The sequence below is a fragment of the Mercurialis annua genome, linkage group LG1-X (genome assembly GCF_937616625.2).
Source record: "Mercurialis annua linkage group LG1-X, ddMerAnnu1.2, whole genome shotgun sequence".
NCBI classification, from domain to species: Eukaryota; Viridiplantae; Streptophyta; class Magnoliopsida; order Malpighiales; family Euphorbiaceae; genus Mercurialis; species Mercurialis annua.
In genome coordinates this window covers 53,525,635-53,539,047 of record NC_065570.1, presented here as the reverse complement: position 1 = coordinate 53,539,047, position 13,413 = coordinate 53,525,635, and the positions used below count along the sequence as shown (strand labels likewise).

General features: G+C 32.0%; 1 protein-coding gene and 1 long non-coding RNA gene across 2 annotated transcripts; both read right to left on the bottom strand.

Moving 5' to 3' along the window:
• Positions 1-3,257: 3,257 nt before the first annotated feature.
• LOC126673081 (uncharacterized) lies at positions 3,258-6,814 on the bottom strand. Its single transcript, XR_008789620.1, has 4 exons — positions 6,658-6,814; positions 5,945-6,142; positions 5,664-5,864; positions 3,258-4,121 (listed from the first exon to the last, which is right to left on the bottom strand). It is a non-coding gene; the product is annotated as an uncharacterized LOC126673081 (long non-coding RNA).
• Positions 6,815-7,338: 524 nt separating this feature from the next.
• LOC126662827 (casein kinase 1-like protein HD16) lies at positions 7,339-13,024 on the bottom strand. Its single transcript, XM_050356377.2, has 16 exons — positions 12,403-13,024; positions 11,965-12,078; positions 11,779-11,852; positions 11,591-11,660; positions 10,793-10,848; positions 10,628-10,699; positions 10,150-10,244; positions 9,990-10,056; positions 9,742-9,871; positions 9,442-9,660; positions 9,175-9,317; positions 8,917-9,091; positions 8,639-8,729; positions 8,392-8,549; positions 8,106-8,294; positions 7,339-7,994 (listed from the first exon to the last, which is right to left on the bottom strand). The coding sequence occupies exons 1-16, from the start codon at positions 12,487-12,489 to the stop codon at positions 7,935-7,937; spliced, it is 1,800 nt and encodes a 599-aa protein (XP_050212334.1). The 5' UTR covers positions 12,490-13,024; the 3' UTR covers positions 7,339-7,934.
• Between the last annotated feature and the right edge of the window lie 389 nt (positions 13,025-13,413).

The following is a 13,413-nucleotide window of genomic DNA, read 5'->3' as shown; positions in this document are numbered from 1 at the left end:
ATCCGAAGTTAATGTACAATGAGCACACTTTACTGAAATAATTTATGAATGATTCATTATTATTAGTATTATTTTATAAGAAGTGTTTAATTAGTATCAAAAATTAATACTATTGAATATTGTTGGACCCATAAAAGAGAGAATAATTTAGAGTGAAACTGTTGATCCACAAAAGAGAGAACAAAGTTTCTATGGCAAAATTCAGCCTAAATCTTAAATCTTTGTATACTATTTGCCTCAGTTGCCCAACAGTATACAAAGATAATGTTGTAGAGAGTGACCTAGCCAGTGATAAGTAATCATTACCACGCCTCAGTTGCCCATATAATATTCTTTTTCTATAATCTTTTTGTAGGTTTCAAATTAGTGGATGTCAAATTTATTATTTTTTAACAATAATCATTACATTATGATTTTGGGATTGTTTTCTGATCTTTATTTGCTAAGCTCAAAACAAATAATCTCAATTGCAATGTTTACTCATCTCTCAATAAAAATAGAATTAGTAAAAGATTTGCTTTGCAGCACAAATGTAACTGCTTTAAATTTCTAATAGAATCCTACTGGGTTCTCAAAAAAAAATATAGTATTTCCATTGGTACACTTTTTTATTAAAATTAACCGAAACGGTTTAAAAATAACAGCAGAAACAACAAAATAAAAAATAAAAAGTGTTAAAGATTGTCTTTATTGCCGAAAGAAGTACTTATATTTGTATATAACAATAGATTACAGTAAAGGAGTATTTGATAATCTAGTTTATTATTTAATTTAAAAACTTTACTGTAATATTTATTTTAAAGCTGATTTCTTCATAAAAATTAATTCTTATTTATTTAAATAACTTACAAATAACTGAAAATGATAATTAAAATTGTTAACTGGAAATTTTAATTATGCTAAATACACATGGTAACTAAATTGCACAATTATGGTTACTCTTTCTTTCTTTTTATTCTTTTAAATAGAAAATCCTAACCGTTAAAAGTGTTTTTTTTTCCGTTTCGGATGCCGTCAATGATGTATTTTTGCCGTTGGCAGTCCCCATTTTTTTATTGCTTTATTTAGATAAAATAAATAAAGGGTTAATGTCATAAAAATTCACCAATTTTACACGTTTTTTCAATTTTATCACGTTTTTTAAAACTTCTCATAAAAATACAGCTCATTTTTCCCCAAAGTCAAATATGGTGCTAACATGTCACTCGTTTATTGGTTAAAAATGACTTACACCTCAGCAAATTGCTTCTCTTATAAAATTATCGACAAAAACACTTTACTTCTCTTTGTCGAAAATATTTTTTTAACTTTTTTTTTTCTCTTTTTTTTTGTGAGCTTCGGAAATTTTATATGTAATGCTTCATGCTTTGATGCTTAATTAATTCTATATTTCTTCTTAAAAGAAAAGGAGAGGGAGAAAATATAATTATATCTCATTTTTTACTAACAAATATAGGCATAACTTTATTGCGGATTTTTGGTAAGAGTAACTTTATTATTTTCTTCGTCATGTTTAGAAAGGAACGTGTCATTTTTATTTATTTCATTTAAAGTTTATTTTCTTTCTAGAATCAATGATTATAATTCTAAATACAATTTACTAGGCCTTCATTATTAAGGATGGAATGAAAAAAAATACTGTAGTATCGTTTATTGCAAATTGACTAAGATATGTTGATTAATGTAGATACCGTGGAATTGTAAGTCTATAAATAAAAAATTTGAACAAAAAAAATTATATAAAAAATTGAAAAAAGGCATAAAATTATAAGTAACAATTCAAAAAGCGGTAACAGTATAAGATAAAATAAAAATATAGGTACTTTGGTAACAAAAAAGCATATAATTATAAGCTAATAATCACCTACGACACTCCAATTTAATTATAAGTTAAATCCCGTCAACTTTTAAATGACTCCCTAATCCACCCCCCCTAAACTTTTCTTAATTATCAGCTAAACTCCTTTTGCCGTAAAATGAATAAACCACCCCTAAAATATAAGGAAAAAAAAACAAATCAAACCAACCAACCTAAACAAACTAACCCACCAAAAAAAATCAAATATAATTCATTCATCCAATCAAATCATACTTAAATCACTAATCCACCCAAATAAATCAAATCACTCAAACGAAAACCGCTACTCGTCGCCGCCACCTTTTTCCGACCGCCGCCGCCCATTTATCGTCGGAACTAAAATTCTTTCAAAAATTAAATTAATAATCATTTTTTAATTTTAAATAATTAAATAAATAATTATTTTTTAATATTAAAAATTTAAATAAATATTTAAATTTTTTTAATTTTTTTAAATCGGATCCGATGAACAAACCCACCATGGTGGCGTGGGTCAAGAACAAATCCACCGGCATGGGTCTGTTCAACAAAGAACAAACCCACGCATGGGTCTGTTCACCGGATCCAATTTTAAAAAAAATGAAAATATAAATAAATATTTATTAAAATTTTAAAATATTTATTTATTTAATCTTCTAAAATTAAAATAAATATTATTTAGTTTTTTAAAATTGAAAAATAAATATTTACTTAATTTTTGGACGAATTTTTTTTCCACCGGCGGCGGGTGGCAATTTCTGGTTGAGTGATTTGATTTAATTGGGTGAATTGGTAATTTATATATGATTTGGTTGGATGGATGAATTACGTTTTATTTAGTTGGTTGAGTGACTTTAGATTTGGTTAGGTTGGACTGGGATGAGTTTTTTTTTTGACGTTAAGGGCATTTTGATAGAAAAAAAGAGGCTTGGGGTAGTTTTTTTGGGACGGTTTTAGGGAAAGAAGAGTTTAGTTGATCATTAAATAAAATTTAGAAGGTTTAGCGAGCCATTTTAAAGTTCGGAAGGTTTTATAATAGGGAGATTTAAGTTGGAGTGCCATAGATGATTATTAACCAATTTATTGCTACTTTAGTGTCGCTTTACGTATTTCACACGTGACACATAATGTGACCCGTCAAATAATTATAATTATATTTATTAGAAATAATAATTAAATTAATAATTTATTAAAATTAGTTTATCTTAATTAGAATTTTAGATGTTTTAAAATGGTACTCTAAACACTAATCATTAAATTAATAATTTATCAAAAATTGTTTATCTTAATTTAGAATCTTAGATGATTAAATAATAATTATTAAATATTTAAAATAATATATTTTAGTTAGTACTTTAGACAATTGTTCTGAGATAATATTATAAATATTTTATTTTAGTTAGTACTCTAACTCTAATCATTATCTCAATAGTTCTTTAATTAATAAATATATTTTATAAAATAAAAAAAACATTGACATAAATATGCCTATTTCTCTTCCCATCCCCAGCCCCATCCGTATTTCTATATATAATATAAATAAGGGTTTTACTATTCGCTGCCCAAAATTACTATCCACCGCCCAGTTTTTACCAAGATACCCTTAAGCCATTTTCAGTTTAAAAAAAAATTCAATCCTCTCAACTCAACTAAAAACCCAACGAATATCCGAGCGGATTTATAATAAAAATATTAGAATCGACTAAAAATAGAAAACGAAAACTTTTAATAATTAATCGGTTTTTAATTTTTTTCGTTTTAAAATTTTTAAAAAATTTTTTATTTTTTTTTAATGGCCATCACCTTGAAATGGCGATGGCCCAATGGACCATCGCCATCTCAAGGGGCGATGGTCCGTTGGGCCATCGCCATTTTAGGGCGATGGCCCATTTCAAAAAAAAAAAATTAAAAAAATTTAAAAAATTAAAAGCCGATTAATTATTAGAAATTTTTGTTCTCTATTTTTAGTGGATTTTAACATTTTTATTATAAATCCGCCCGGATATTCGTTGGGTTTTTAGTTGAGTTGAGAGGATTGAGTTTTTTTTTAAACTGAAAATAGTTTAGGGGTATCTTGGTAAACAGTTGGGCGGTGGGTAGTAATTTTGGGCGGCGAATAGTAGTCCACTATAAATAATGAACATAAAACTTACGAATATCAACAAATGTGTGAGGGACCTCGTTCAAATTTCTCTTTTCTCAAAACCGCTCTCTTTTTCCCTTTCAAATCCTAAGTAGTTGTAGATGGCTAAAAAAACCGCCTCCATCCTTAAATTTATTCAATCTGCAACAAATAAATGACCTTTGTTAGTCTTTTTTCTCTTTGTATTTTTTTATTATTTACATTTTATTAGTTTATTTTTTCATCAAATTGGAAAGAGTTCTAAGAACATCCACAATGGGGAGTTCACCAACCACTCAATAAAAGAGCCAATCCTTTCTTTTACTTTTTATTATGTTCTTTTAAAATATATTTAGTATAATTAATAAAAATGTGGGACTCTTATTAGTTTAATTTTTAAAATCTAACTATTATGAAAATTGTATAATAAATATAAATTTAATAAAAAGCTGATGTGGCATAAAAATCAAATTCAAAAAATGATTGTGGATACTCTACAGTATTTTTTTCTTAATTTCCTATGAAATCTTAAATTTATAATGCGAAATTTTGCATTTTCAAAATCATTCGATAGTACTCCATTTAAGGATTTACCAAAACAGTTGTCCATCAAAGTTTAGATGTTCTTACGCTCTTGTTTGAAAGATTTATTTACAGTTTAAACTTTACAGTTTGAATGTTATTTTTTAGATTCATCATAGATCTAAGGTTTTTTTGTTGAAATATTTGAACTTATAGTTTATTTTCATTTGATTAGATTTATTCTTAAATCAATTTTTGTGAAGTTAATTTTCGATAATGCCTATAATGTCAAAAAAACTCAAATTATTGTTGTAATACCTAATTCAATTAGGCTAAAAATTAGGCTAAATTTAGAATTCTCGTAGTCGAATTTTCATCATTGAAATGAAACCTCTTGATTTAAAAAAATAGACAAAAATTGCTAATTACACTCTTTATAAAAAGATAAAAGCTTAATTACCAAAAAAATACCAAACCTTTATGAATTAGGTCAATTATAACCAAACATTTAAAAATCGGCTCATTTAACCTATTTTGAGATATTTGATTTCTGATGTAGCGGTTGTTAACCAAACCATTCTTTGTGCTACCATCTCGGTGAAAGATGAATTAAGCTGACATGGCAGCATACCCTAAACCTAACCTAACCTAACCAAACCATATGATGGAACCACATAATCCCAACCAAAATCTAATCTAATCTTTAAAACAAACTAATTAATTACATTATTATAAAATTTACATATATTTAAAAATAATTAATATTTTCTAATTAATCCTAATTAATATTAATTAATCCTATTTAACACTAATTAAAGCAAAACTAAAATTCTAATTAATTTAATTAAACAATCATACTAAGTTATCATCAATGCCCAAATGTAGAATCACGAAGAATTAGATTCAGAATTTTTTTTTTTTCAAGAGAAATGGCCAAATTTGTACAAGTTCAAGAAATTGGTTATTTCAGTTTAGCTGAATTTCTTTCAGTCAATTCTCCTGTTAGGAAAACCAATTTCTGAAAAAACTGCATATCATTCCAAATGTGGAAAAATTCTTCATGAATTCAATTCAAGTAGACTCTTGCAAATATACCATTTGTTCCAAACAAGTACAGAATGGATTAAATAAAGAATCAAACGGGAAAAAACAGAAAAAAATTGGATGAACAGAGAAGCAAACCTTAATTTCAATGGGAATAGACGTATCAATTCCATGTTGATAATAAAGATCAATAGAACCAACTTCAAGACGCTTCAAGCTAGCCTCACAAGCACCTCTAACATAAGCTGGATCACCTTTAAACTCTCTGTTACCATCTTCAAAAACTATACCAAATTTAGTAGCCAACTCCATCCTCTCTCTAATCCCTCCTTTAAGAGCCTGTGCCAAAACAAAAACAGAACCCATTACTCCAAATTCAATTTCATCACAAACCTGCAAAAAAAAAAACCAAATCAAACCTTGCCCAGAAGAATTTCATTAGTGTAAGGTCCATCGACATCAGAAGTATCAAGAAAAGTGACACTCCGGAAATACTACACAACATTTTCCTGCCTCCATACCCGCTAGCGAAGTTTGTTTTGCTACCTCTCAGCAATAAAAGGAGCCTGAAAGTGATATCACGAGTTCATCTTCAACCCACGGAACAAAATGCAAACCTTCAGAGAGAGAGAAAAAGAAAGCCTTAATGACAATATCTTCATTTCTCGTAATTTTTCAAAAGCATCTAAAACCCCTAATACAAATCAGCAAATAAATTGAAAGCACTTGAGCATTGAACACTTGAAAAATACTCTTCTTTTGAACTATCTGAGCATTTTATCTACTGAAGAAAATTAAATACAAGGAAATTTGGGGTTGGAAATAAAGAATGCTTTTACTGGACTTCAAGAGTAGCACACAGAAGGATGATTAAGATATAATTCTATATTGGCTAGAAAATAACTTTCAAGTCGTGAATTGCAACAATATCATCACCAGATAATTGAAAAACATAGGAAAAGATCACAACGTTCAAAATTCTTTTCTTCACGGAGATGACTCGCTACACATTTACAGCACATGTAAACCAAGGGCATTAAGAAATTAAATTCCATATCAGAACCAACACTTACACCAAGCAAGTCGGGTCATAAAGAAGTACCAAGCTAAACAAAGAAGACAGAAAATTTACCATTTACTTCACTAAAAGCCAAAAAAATTCCAGTTTGAATACTTCTGCACCAGATAAGTGTGAAATGGTCCTGAAAGTATAAATATAAAATCAATATAATGAACCAGATACTCAATTGAGAACAGCACAAGAACAAATCTGCAAAATTTTATTCTAAAGAACTTACCAGGTAAGTTGAATCATATGTCATACAACGTTTCAACCACAATCTTGCTCACAAAATTTAAAAATAATACTTGAACCCTCCGACATACAGCAACTTCTGGCACGCTTGCATTGTTAGGCTCTATGCATCCAATTATATAATAAGCGCTAAAAAGCAATATGGCAATATTGACCACTTATAAATAAAACATAAAGGGACCTATCAGTCTCATGATTATCAATTCCAACAATATGCAACCAGCAAATAGTCATATGTCCCCGCCCCTCGGACAAAACAATTATATCATGAATCAATAGAAATAAGAACTTATCCTGAACGTGGAGATATTTACTCATTCAACTTGCTAAAATTTCAAAATGAAGTGCATTTTTCTGTATTCAGTTGGAAAGCCAGAAACATAAAGCCCAGTCCAGTCATGTCTAACCAATAACAAGAAGCTTTCAACAGGAGCAACTAATACAAAAATTGAGAGAATATTGAAAATATAAAGTACACTGTCGGACTCTAATAAAGGATTATAATAATAAGGAATAAATATAATAAAGAGAAAACATTACAAACTGTTTCTTCAAAGTATACAGGATAGGCACATCCTCCATCTTTAGGTCAAATTTAGACATCCCATGGTACATGGGCGAAAGATCTAAAATAATCCTCCAGTCTAAAAACAAGGACTAAGAAAAAGATAAGTACATACTCAATGACTGAACGCCTAGAGCGCATTGCAAAATCATGATAGCACACTCTTGAGAGTACCATTTCATACAGAAAACCTGTGCACAGACCTTCAACCAAGTGATCACTATTTGTAACTATACAATGTACTTTAGCAAAAGGGTGAGTCAACCCATCCTAAGGGACAAAACGATCTCAGCTGATTTGTAAGTATTTCCATGCAATTGAAAGACAGTGCACAGACATTAGTAACAGGTGCTACGTAGCGACGATCAAAAAGAAGAAATTTGCATACATAGACTCCAAAATGCCATGATGCATCAATTTGACTTGAGCAGATGCTTGATTTGCAATGAAGGCAACAAGTGGTGAGAGAACTCTCTTTTAGGAGTTACACAGGCAGTCTGATAGGTGTTTCCAACAAAATTTCAGTTGCTCATGATACAGTTCGACCATAGCAAACAGATGCAATGTAAAGATTCTTTCCCCATTTCTCCTGGAAAAAAGAGGAAACTGTGAATAATCCATGCTATGTTTATCTCTGGTAAAAGAATATATGGATATAAAAATCCACTAAAAGAACAAAATAATCAACTGAAAAATGAACCTTAACATGGGTACTAGGAAAAGCAGAAGTTCGAAGTGTCTCTTGAGTTACATCTTCTGGTTCTCTTCGAGGCACACTAAGAACCAAAGCAGCCTGATCCCATGTTGCCGCAGTTGAAGTAATGCGGTAGCCACTATCCCACCTTCTATGAATTCCTTCACTAGGATATAGGAAATCAAGCTCCACAACCTAAAATTGGCAAGTACAATAGAGATACTTTTTAAAAATTGTCTTGGTCAACATTAAAGAAATTCCACTGAGAAATGATACAGAAAATCAATTAGACCTGGTCAGAGAATCCAGCACCACGTGACATGACAATCGCCCATCTACTTCCAGCAGTGGCCATAGCAGTGACATAAAAACCCTCTCGCCATTTCTTGTTAATCCACTTGTAAGGGAATGAATCGCTAACTTTATAGGACTGCTGTAAATATTGGGTTCCTGAAGAACAATACAGCTGGTGTTAGGAGTGCAACGAGTAAATACCAGAAAACTGCTTCCCCGATCCATAAGGATGAGGAAACACCAACCTTTCGACATTACAACCAATGCACTTCCATTGTTAGCTCCTGCTATTGCACTGATGTAGTAATTCTTCTCCCACTGTTCCATTATCCATTCCTTAAAACATAGAGTAGCAAACATACCAGATTATCATGTTGGCAAGTCAAAGGATACCAGCAGCACCCATTTAAATATCCAAAACAATATGATAAAGCATAATTATACAGTTCAAATTAATCAAATTGTGAATTCCCATTCACAGAAGGATCTATCCTGCATCCAGTATTCAAGGAACGCAACCAACCTTGTGCAGGAAGTAAGGTGAAAGCTCATAGACTTGAGCAGTGAAACCAGTTCCGGCATCCATAATCAAGGCCCATAAGTTTGAACAAGAAGCCACGCTGCTGATAAATAACCCGTCTTCAGTTCCTTTTTCTATGTGTTGGGAGAGCCTCAAATCAGCCACATTGTAGTGATATCTACAACATGAACTCAAAACTTTAGCCTTCTAGTCTCCATAAAAAAAAAACAGAAAGCTGAATGTGCGGCTTTAATTGCATACCTCTGCTTCATTGGCCGACGAGCATTGTAAACACTTATCCATTGAGTAGCAGGCATACCCATGCGTATCTTTTTCTTAGGTTGTTCTTCTTCTTCTTCCTCCATTATCAATCGCCCCCTCTTATGCCCAACTTGGTATATAAGCTTCATAGAAAAGAAAAAAGAAAAATAAAATATTATTATCACTACCTGCAGATGATGGGGGAAGAGGACTACTTGTCTCAACATTGAGTTAACAATAATTTCAAAATGCATAAACCTAAGCTACCTTCTGAGCACCATCAGTGTTTATTGGCCTAATGTCTGGATTTGGACCCACAATCCCATCAAAAAGAGAGATATATTTTGCATAGTTGGGTTCCTCATCAAACTTCAAATTTACCACATACTCAACAAACTGTCGGAAAGGTTGAGGACAAAAGCAACACAGAGTTTCTGGAGAAGTGGCCATCTTCTTCTTACAAACTAAAAACCCTTTATTTTCTCCCTAAACGTATTGTTAAAAAAAAAGTCAGAATTGCTATAAAATCAAATTTAATAACAATACCATGGATTAGAGTCTGCAAACCTGATATCCTTGCCAAGGCAATCGACCACGTAGAAGAAATATGAGTGTGTATGCAAGAGATTCCAAGTCATCTCTCCGACTACCAGTTCTACCAAGATGAGCATGAACACTTGCATAACGCACCGTCCCCCTGCACCAGATTATTCAACACCAGAAAGTAAAATTCAAAAAATGAAACTGGTACTCCCATGTCCCATCATAATGTCAAGCTGACATATGATTAAAATACTACACAACATTTATTTTACCTAAAAACATCCGGACGTTGATCATATTCCACATGTAGGCCAGTTGAACTATCTCGCCACCTAGTTGCTGCAGAAAAAATAGGCAATAAAAAAATATCAGCCATCTTTCATCTGACACCAGAAAATGCAACAACAGTAAAAAAGGAATCCAACAATGTACCTAATCCAAGATCAACAAGGAACAACTTTTTTTCCTCAAAAGTTCCAGGGGGACCAAGCAAGAAATTCTCAGGTTTTACATCCCCATGCACATATCTGCCAAAATTTAAGCAAGTGTATTACAGAGAATTCCCCATATGAAGACCGGAAAAATAAAAAGAGACAGAGAGAGACATTAAATGAATGACATCAATCTGCCTATTTTAGTATTAGGCAAACAGTATGCTTTTTCCACCATAAACGTAATAAAAGCAAGGGCTACATTTTATCAAGTCAGCAAATTAGACACCAATAACAAAGCATAAATCTGACATGGACATTGAGGAATATCAAGAAGTGCATCAAAACAGTAAATCTTATCATCTCTCTCAACATCTGATACCTTATCAACATGAGGGAAAAATTCATACTAGAAATGAAGGAAAACCAATTATATAGATAGCATCAGCAGCAAAGTAGTTATTAAAATGAAAAATTACCCTTTAGAGTGCATCTTCTCAAGTATAGAGATTGCTTCAATGGCAATGCAGGCTACCATTTCAATGGACATCCTGAAATTGAAAAATAACAAATTGATGCAAGATAAATTTTATATTTTATAAAACCACAATGAAAAAAAAAAGTCCATCGCATAAGGAACTTACGTGTGTGAATTGTTATTCCAAACATCCCATAAACTAGGTCCAAGCATATCCATTACCTGCATTAAGAAGTACCATTCAAAGAAGCATCTAAGACAATAGCTTAATGAGCTATTAGATATTAAAGGCGAAAGGCGACCCAAGGCAACCAGGGTTTCTAGAGCTTGTGGCGCGAGGCAATGCGAGGCCTTTTGGAGTCAAGGCGACTAAATAAAAAATTACTATATATATACAGTACTGTGAGCATAAACCCCATGTATATTTAAAAAAAGTTTAAAAAGTTTATAAATTAAAAACTTAAGAAAAACAAAGTCGAAGTCTTTTGCATGAAGAAAAAGAAATTGTATCGTATAATGTGACCATTAGCTTTTTCTTTTTTTCTGTTTTTGCTTGTCTTGTTAAATGTGATTTAAAAAGAGTTAAATTAGATTAACTTCTAAATATTAGGTTAAATTTTCTTTTAAGTGGCTGTTGGCTGCAGCCTAGGTGGCTTATTTTAAGAGTTTTACTTTTAGTGAAACTCCTCTAACAGGCCCGCATGTCAAAATCAGGTAAAAATTAGGATTTTATTTCAACGAGAAATACAACAGGCCCGCATGTCACAGAGGCGCGCCTGGCCAGTGCCTCACCTCACAGCGGAGGCACCAGAGACGAGCCTCTGTGACAATGCCTGCCTCTCGGCGGGAGAAGCCCCCGGCCATCGCCTGAGGGACCTCTTGCCTGAGAGGCCCCTCAATTACTATGGCTACTAGAATAAACAGCCACAAAAAAATGAGAAGTCCTAAATCCATCAACACATACCATGACATAATAATCACCTTGCCGACCTTTGTAATGAACTCGTGGCACACCATGAATGCCCCCAAGTGTACTGTATAAATAGCCAGAACAGCAAAGGTCATAATCTCACAAAGGTAAATTGTTCAATAAACCCACAATACGCAAAAAAGGAAGTCATTATTAAGAAATTAATGATAAGGCGTTCTCACTTGTAAACTTGCCACTCATAAGGAGGTCCATAATTGCATCCCTTGCTACTTCTGTGCTCAAATTTCAGCGCTACCTGAAGATCACACAAATGCTCAGCCCCATTAGCATTGATATTATGATCACATCACATAATAGTTTATCAAGCAGTGAGTGATACATAAAGGACATACGAAAGCAAAATATACCTCTACAGCTCCAGAAGCTATCGGACTAATGCGACGGCCTACATATACTTGTCCAAAACCTCCTTTACCCAATTTTCTATCTATTCTATATACCGGAGAACCTCCGACTTGAACCTGTTCAAACAAAACAAAACAGTTTTAAAAAGTTGCATTCCCTTCAGCAAATAATAATTGCAGGAAGCAGTCATTATCAGTCTATAACTAAGCATTCTACTATTATCTTTCAATACATTTCTCATAAAATAAAATAAAAAAAATAAACTTCATTTGTTTTAAAAGAAGTTCAGCAATTTTAAATTAATGATTAGAAATGATTCTGCTTTTATTTTCCCATTCATCCAATTCTATCGCTTTCCAGTAAGACACATTTTCTAATCATCCAAACAATAAATGTATTAAAAAAATAACAAAACGACGAAAAGGAAGAGAGTATCTCACTTTCTCAGGAAGCGGAGCGGTGCTTCCTTCGTCCTCGCCGCCAGGGAATTTGTCGCCGCTGCGGCCACCGCTATCATACTCATCCATGGTCTAACTCCTAGGCTGCCGCCTGCTGTTGCTTCTCCTTAAACGGCGTCGTGTGGTTAAGTTTTAGTATATTTTAATTTTCTTATAATTAAAAATGATGTTTTTAATATCGTCAGCAGCGATCGGTTTTTTATTTCCTGCGCTGTCGTCGAGTCTGCACTGTAGTGAGCTTATTGTTAAGAATAATCGGATTCTGGTTAGAATTCCGGTTAGGTTTTTTAAGTGTCATCCGTTAACACAGTTCCGGTTCCCTAAGAAGGATGGAGGCGGTGATGACAGTGGTGAGATGTACTCATTTTTTAAGGTTCTTCTAGAATCATCAAATGTTTAACAAAATTTCAAAAAATAGGCAGAAACTAAATTAAAAACAAAAAAACAAAATCGATCAAAAGATTTTTTTTTTATTAGTATTCCCTATAAAGCTGAAAAATGAAAAATCAGGATTTGAAAAAAAAAAAGATTTTGAGAGATCTATGGAGGGAAATGTAAGAGATGGATTCTCTTCTTCTTGGGTATTCTCTATTGTTCTGTTAATTAGTTCATAGAACAAAAAAATATTACTATTGTCTTTTTATGTTACATTTTTTTAATAGTAGATTATATTAATCAATAAATTATGGCTTAAATGCATAAAAATATCACTAACTTTCGCGTGCTTTTTATATTTAACATGAATTTTTTATTTTGACATACAAATACATGAACTTTTAATGGGGACAATGACATGGTAAAAGAGGAAGGTGTGACTCAGTGTCCGGCGAGGTACATAGAACAAATTCGCTGAAATTTATTTAAAAACCATCGAAAGTTCAAAAACGATAAGTTCAGTAATCATTTTAGAACGAAAATTAATTCAATGATCATTTTGAAATTTTAAAAAAATACAATGATTCTCATAATCAATTACCCATAATTACTTTTTAT

Excerpts from the sequence above, each read along its gene's own strand:
- LOC126662827 (XM_050356377.2), bottom strand. The coding sequence starts at position 12,489 with ATGGATGAGTATGATAGCGGTGGCCGCAGCGGCGACAAATTCCCTGGC. Across the intron at positions 8,550-8,638 it reads ATTGGTTGTAATGTCGAAAG|GAACCCAATATTTACAGCAG; the intron begins GTTGGTGTTTCC and ends ATTGTTCTTCAG. Across the intron at positions 7,995-8,105 it reads TTCCTAGTACCCATGTTAAG|GAGAAATGGGGAAAGAATCT; the intron begins GTTCATTTTTCA and ends TCTTTTTTCCAG.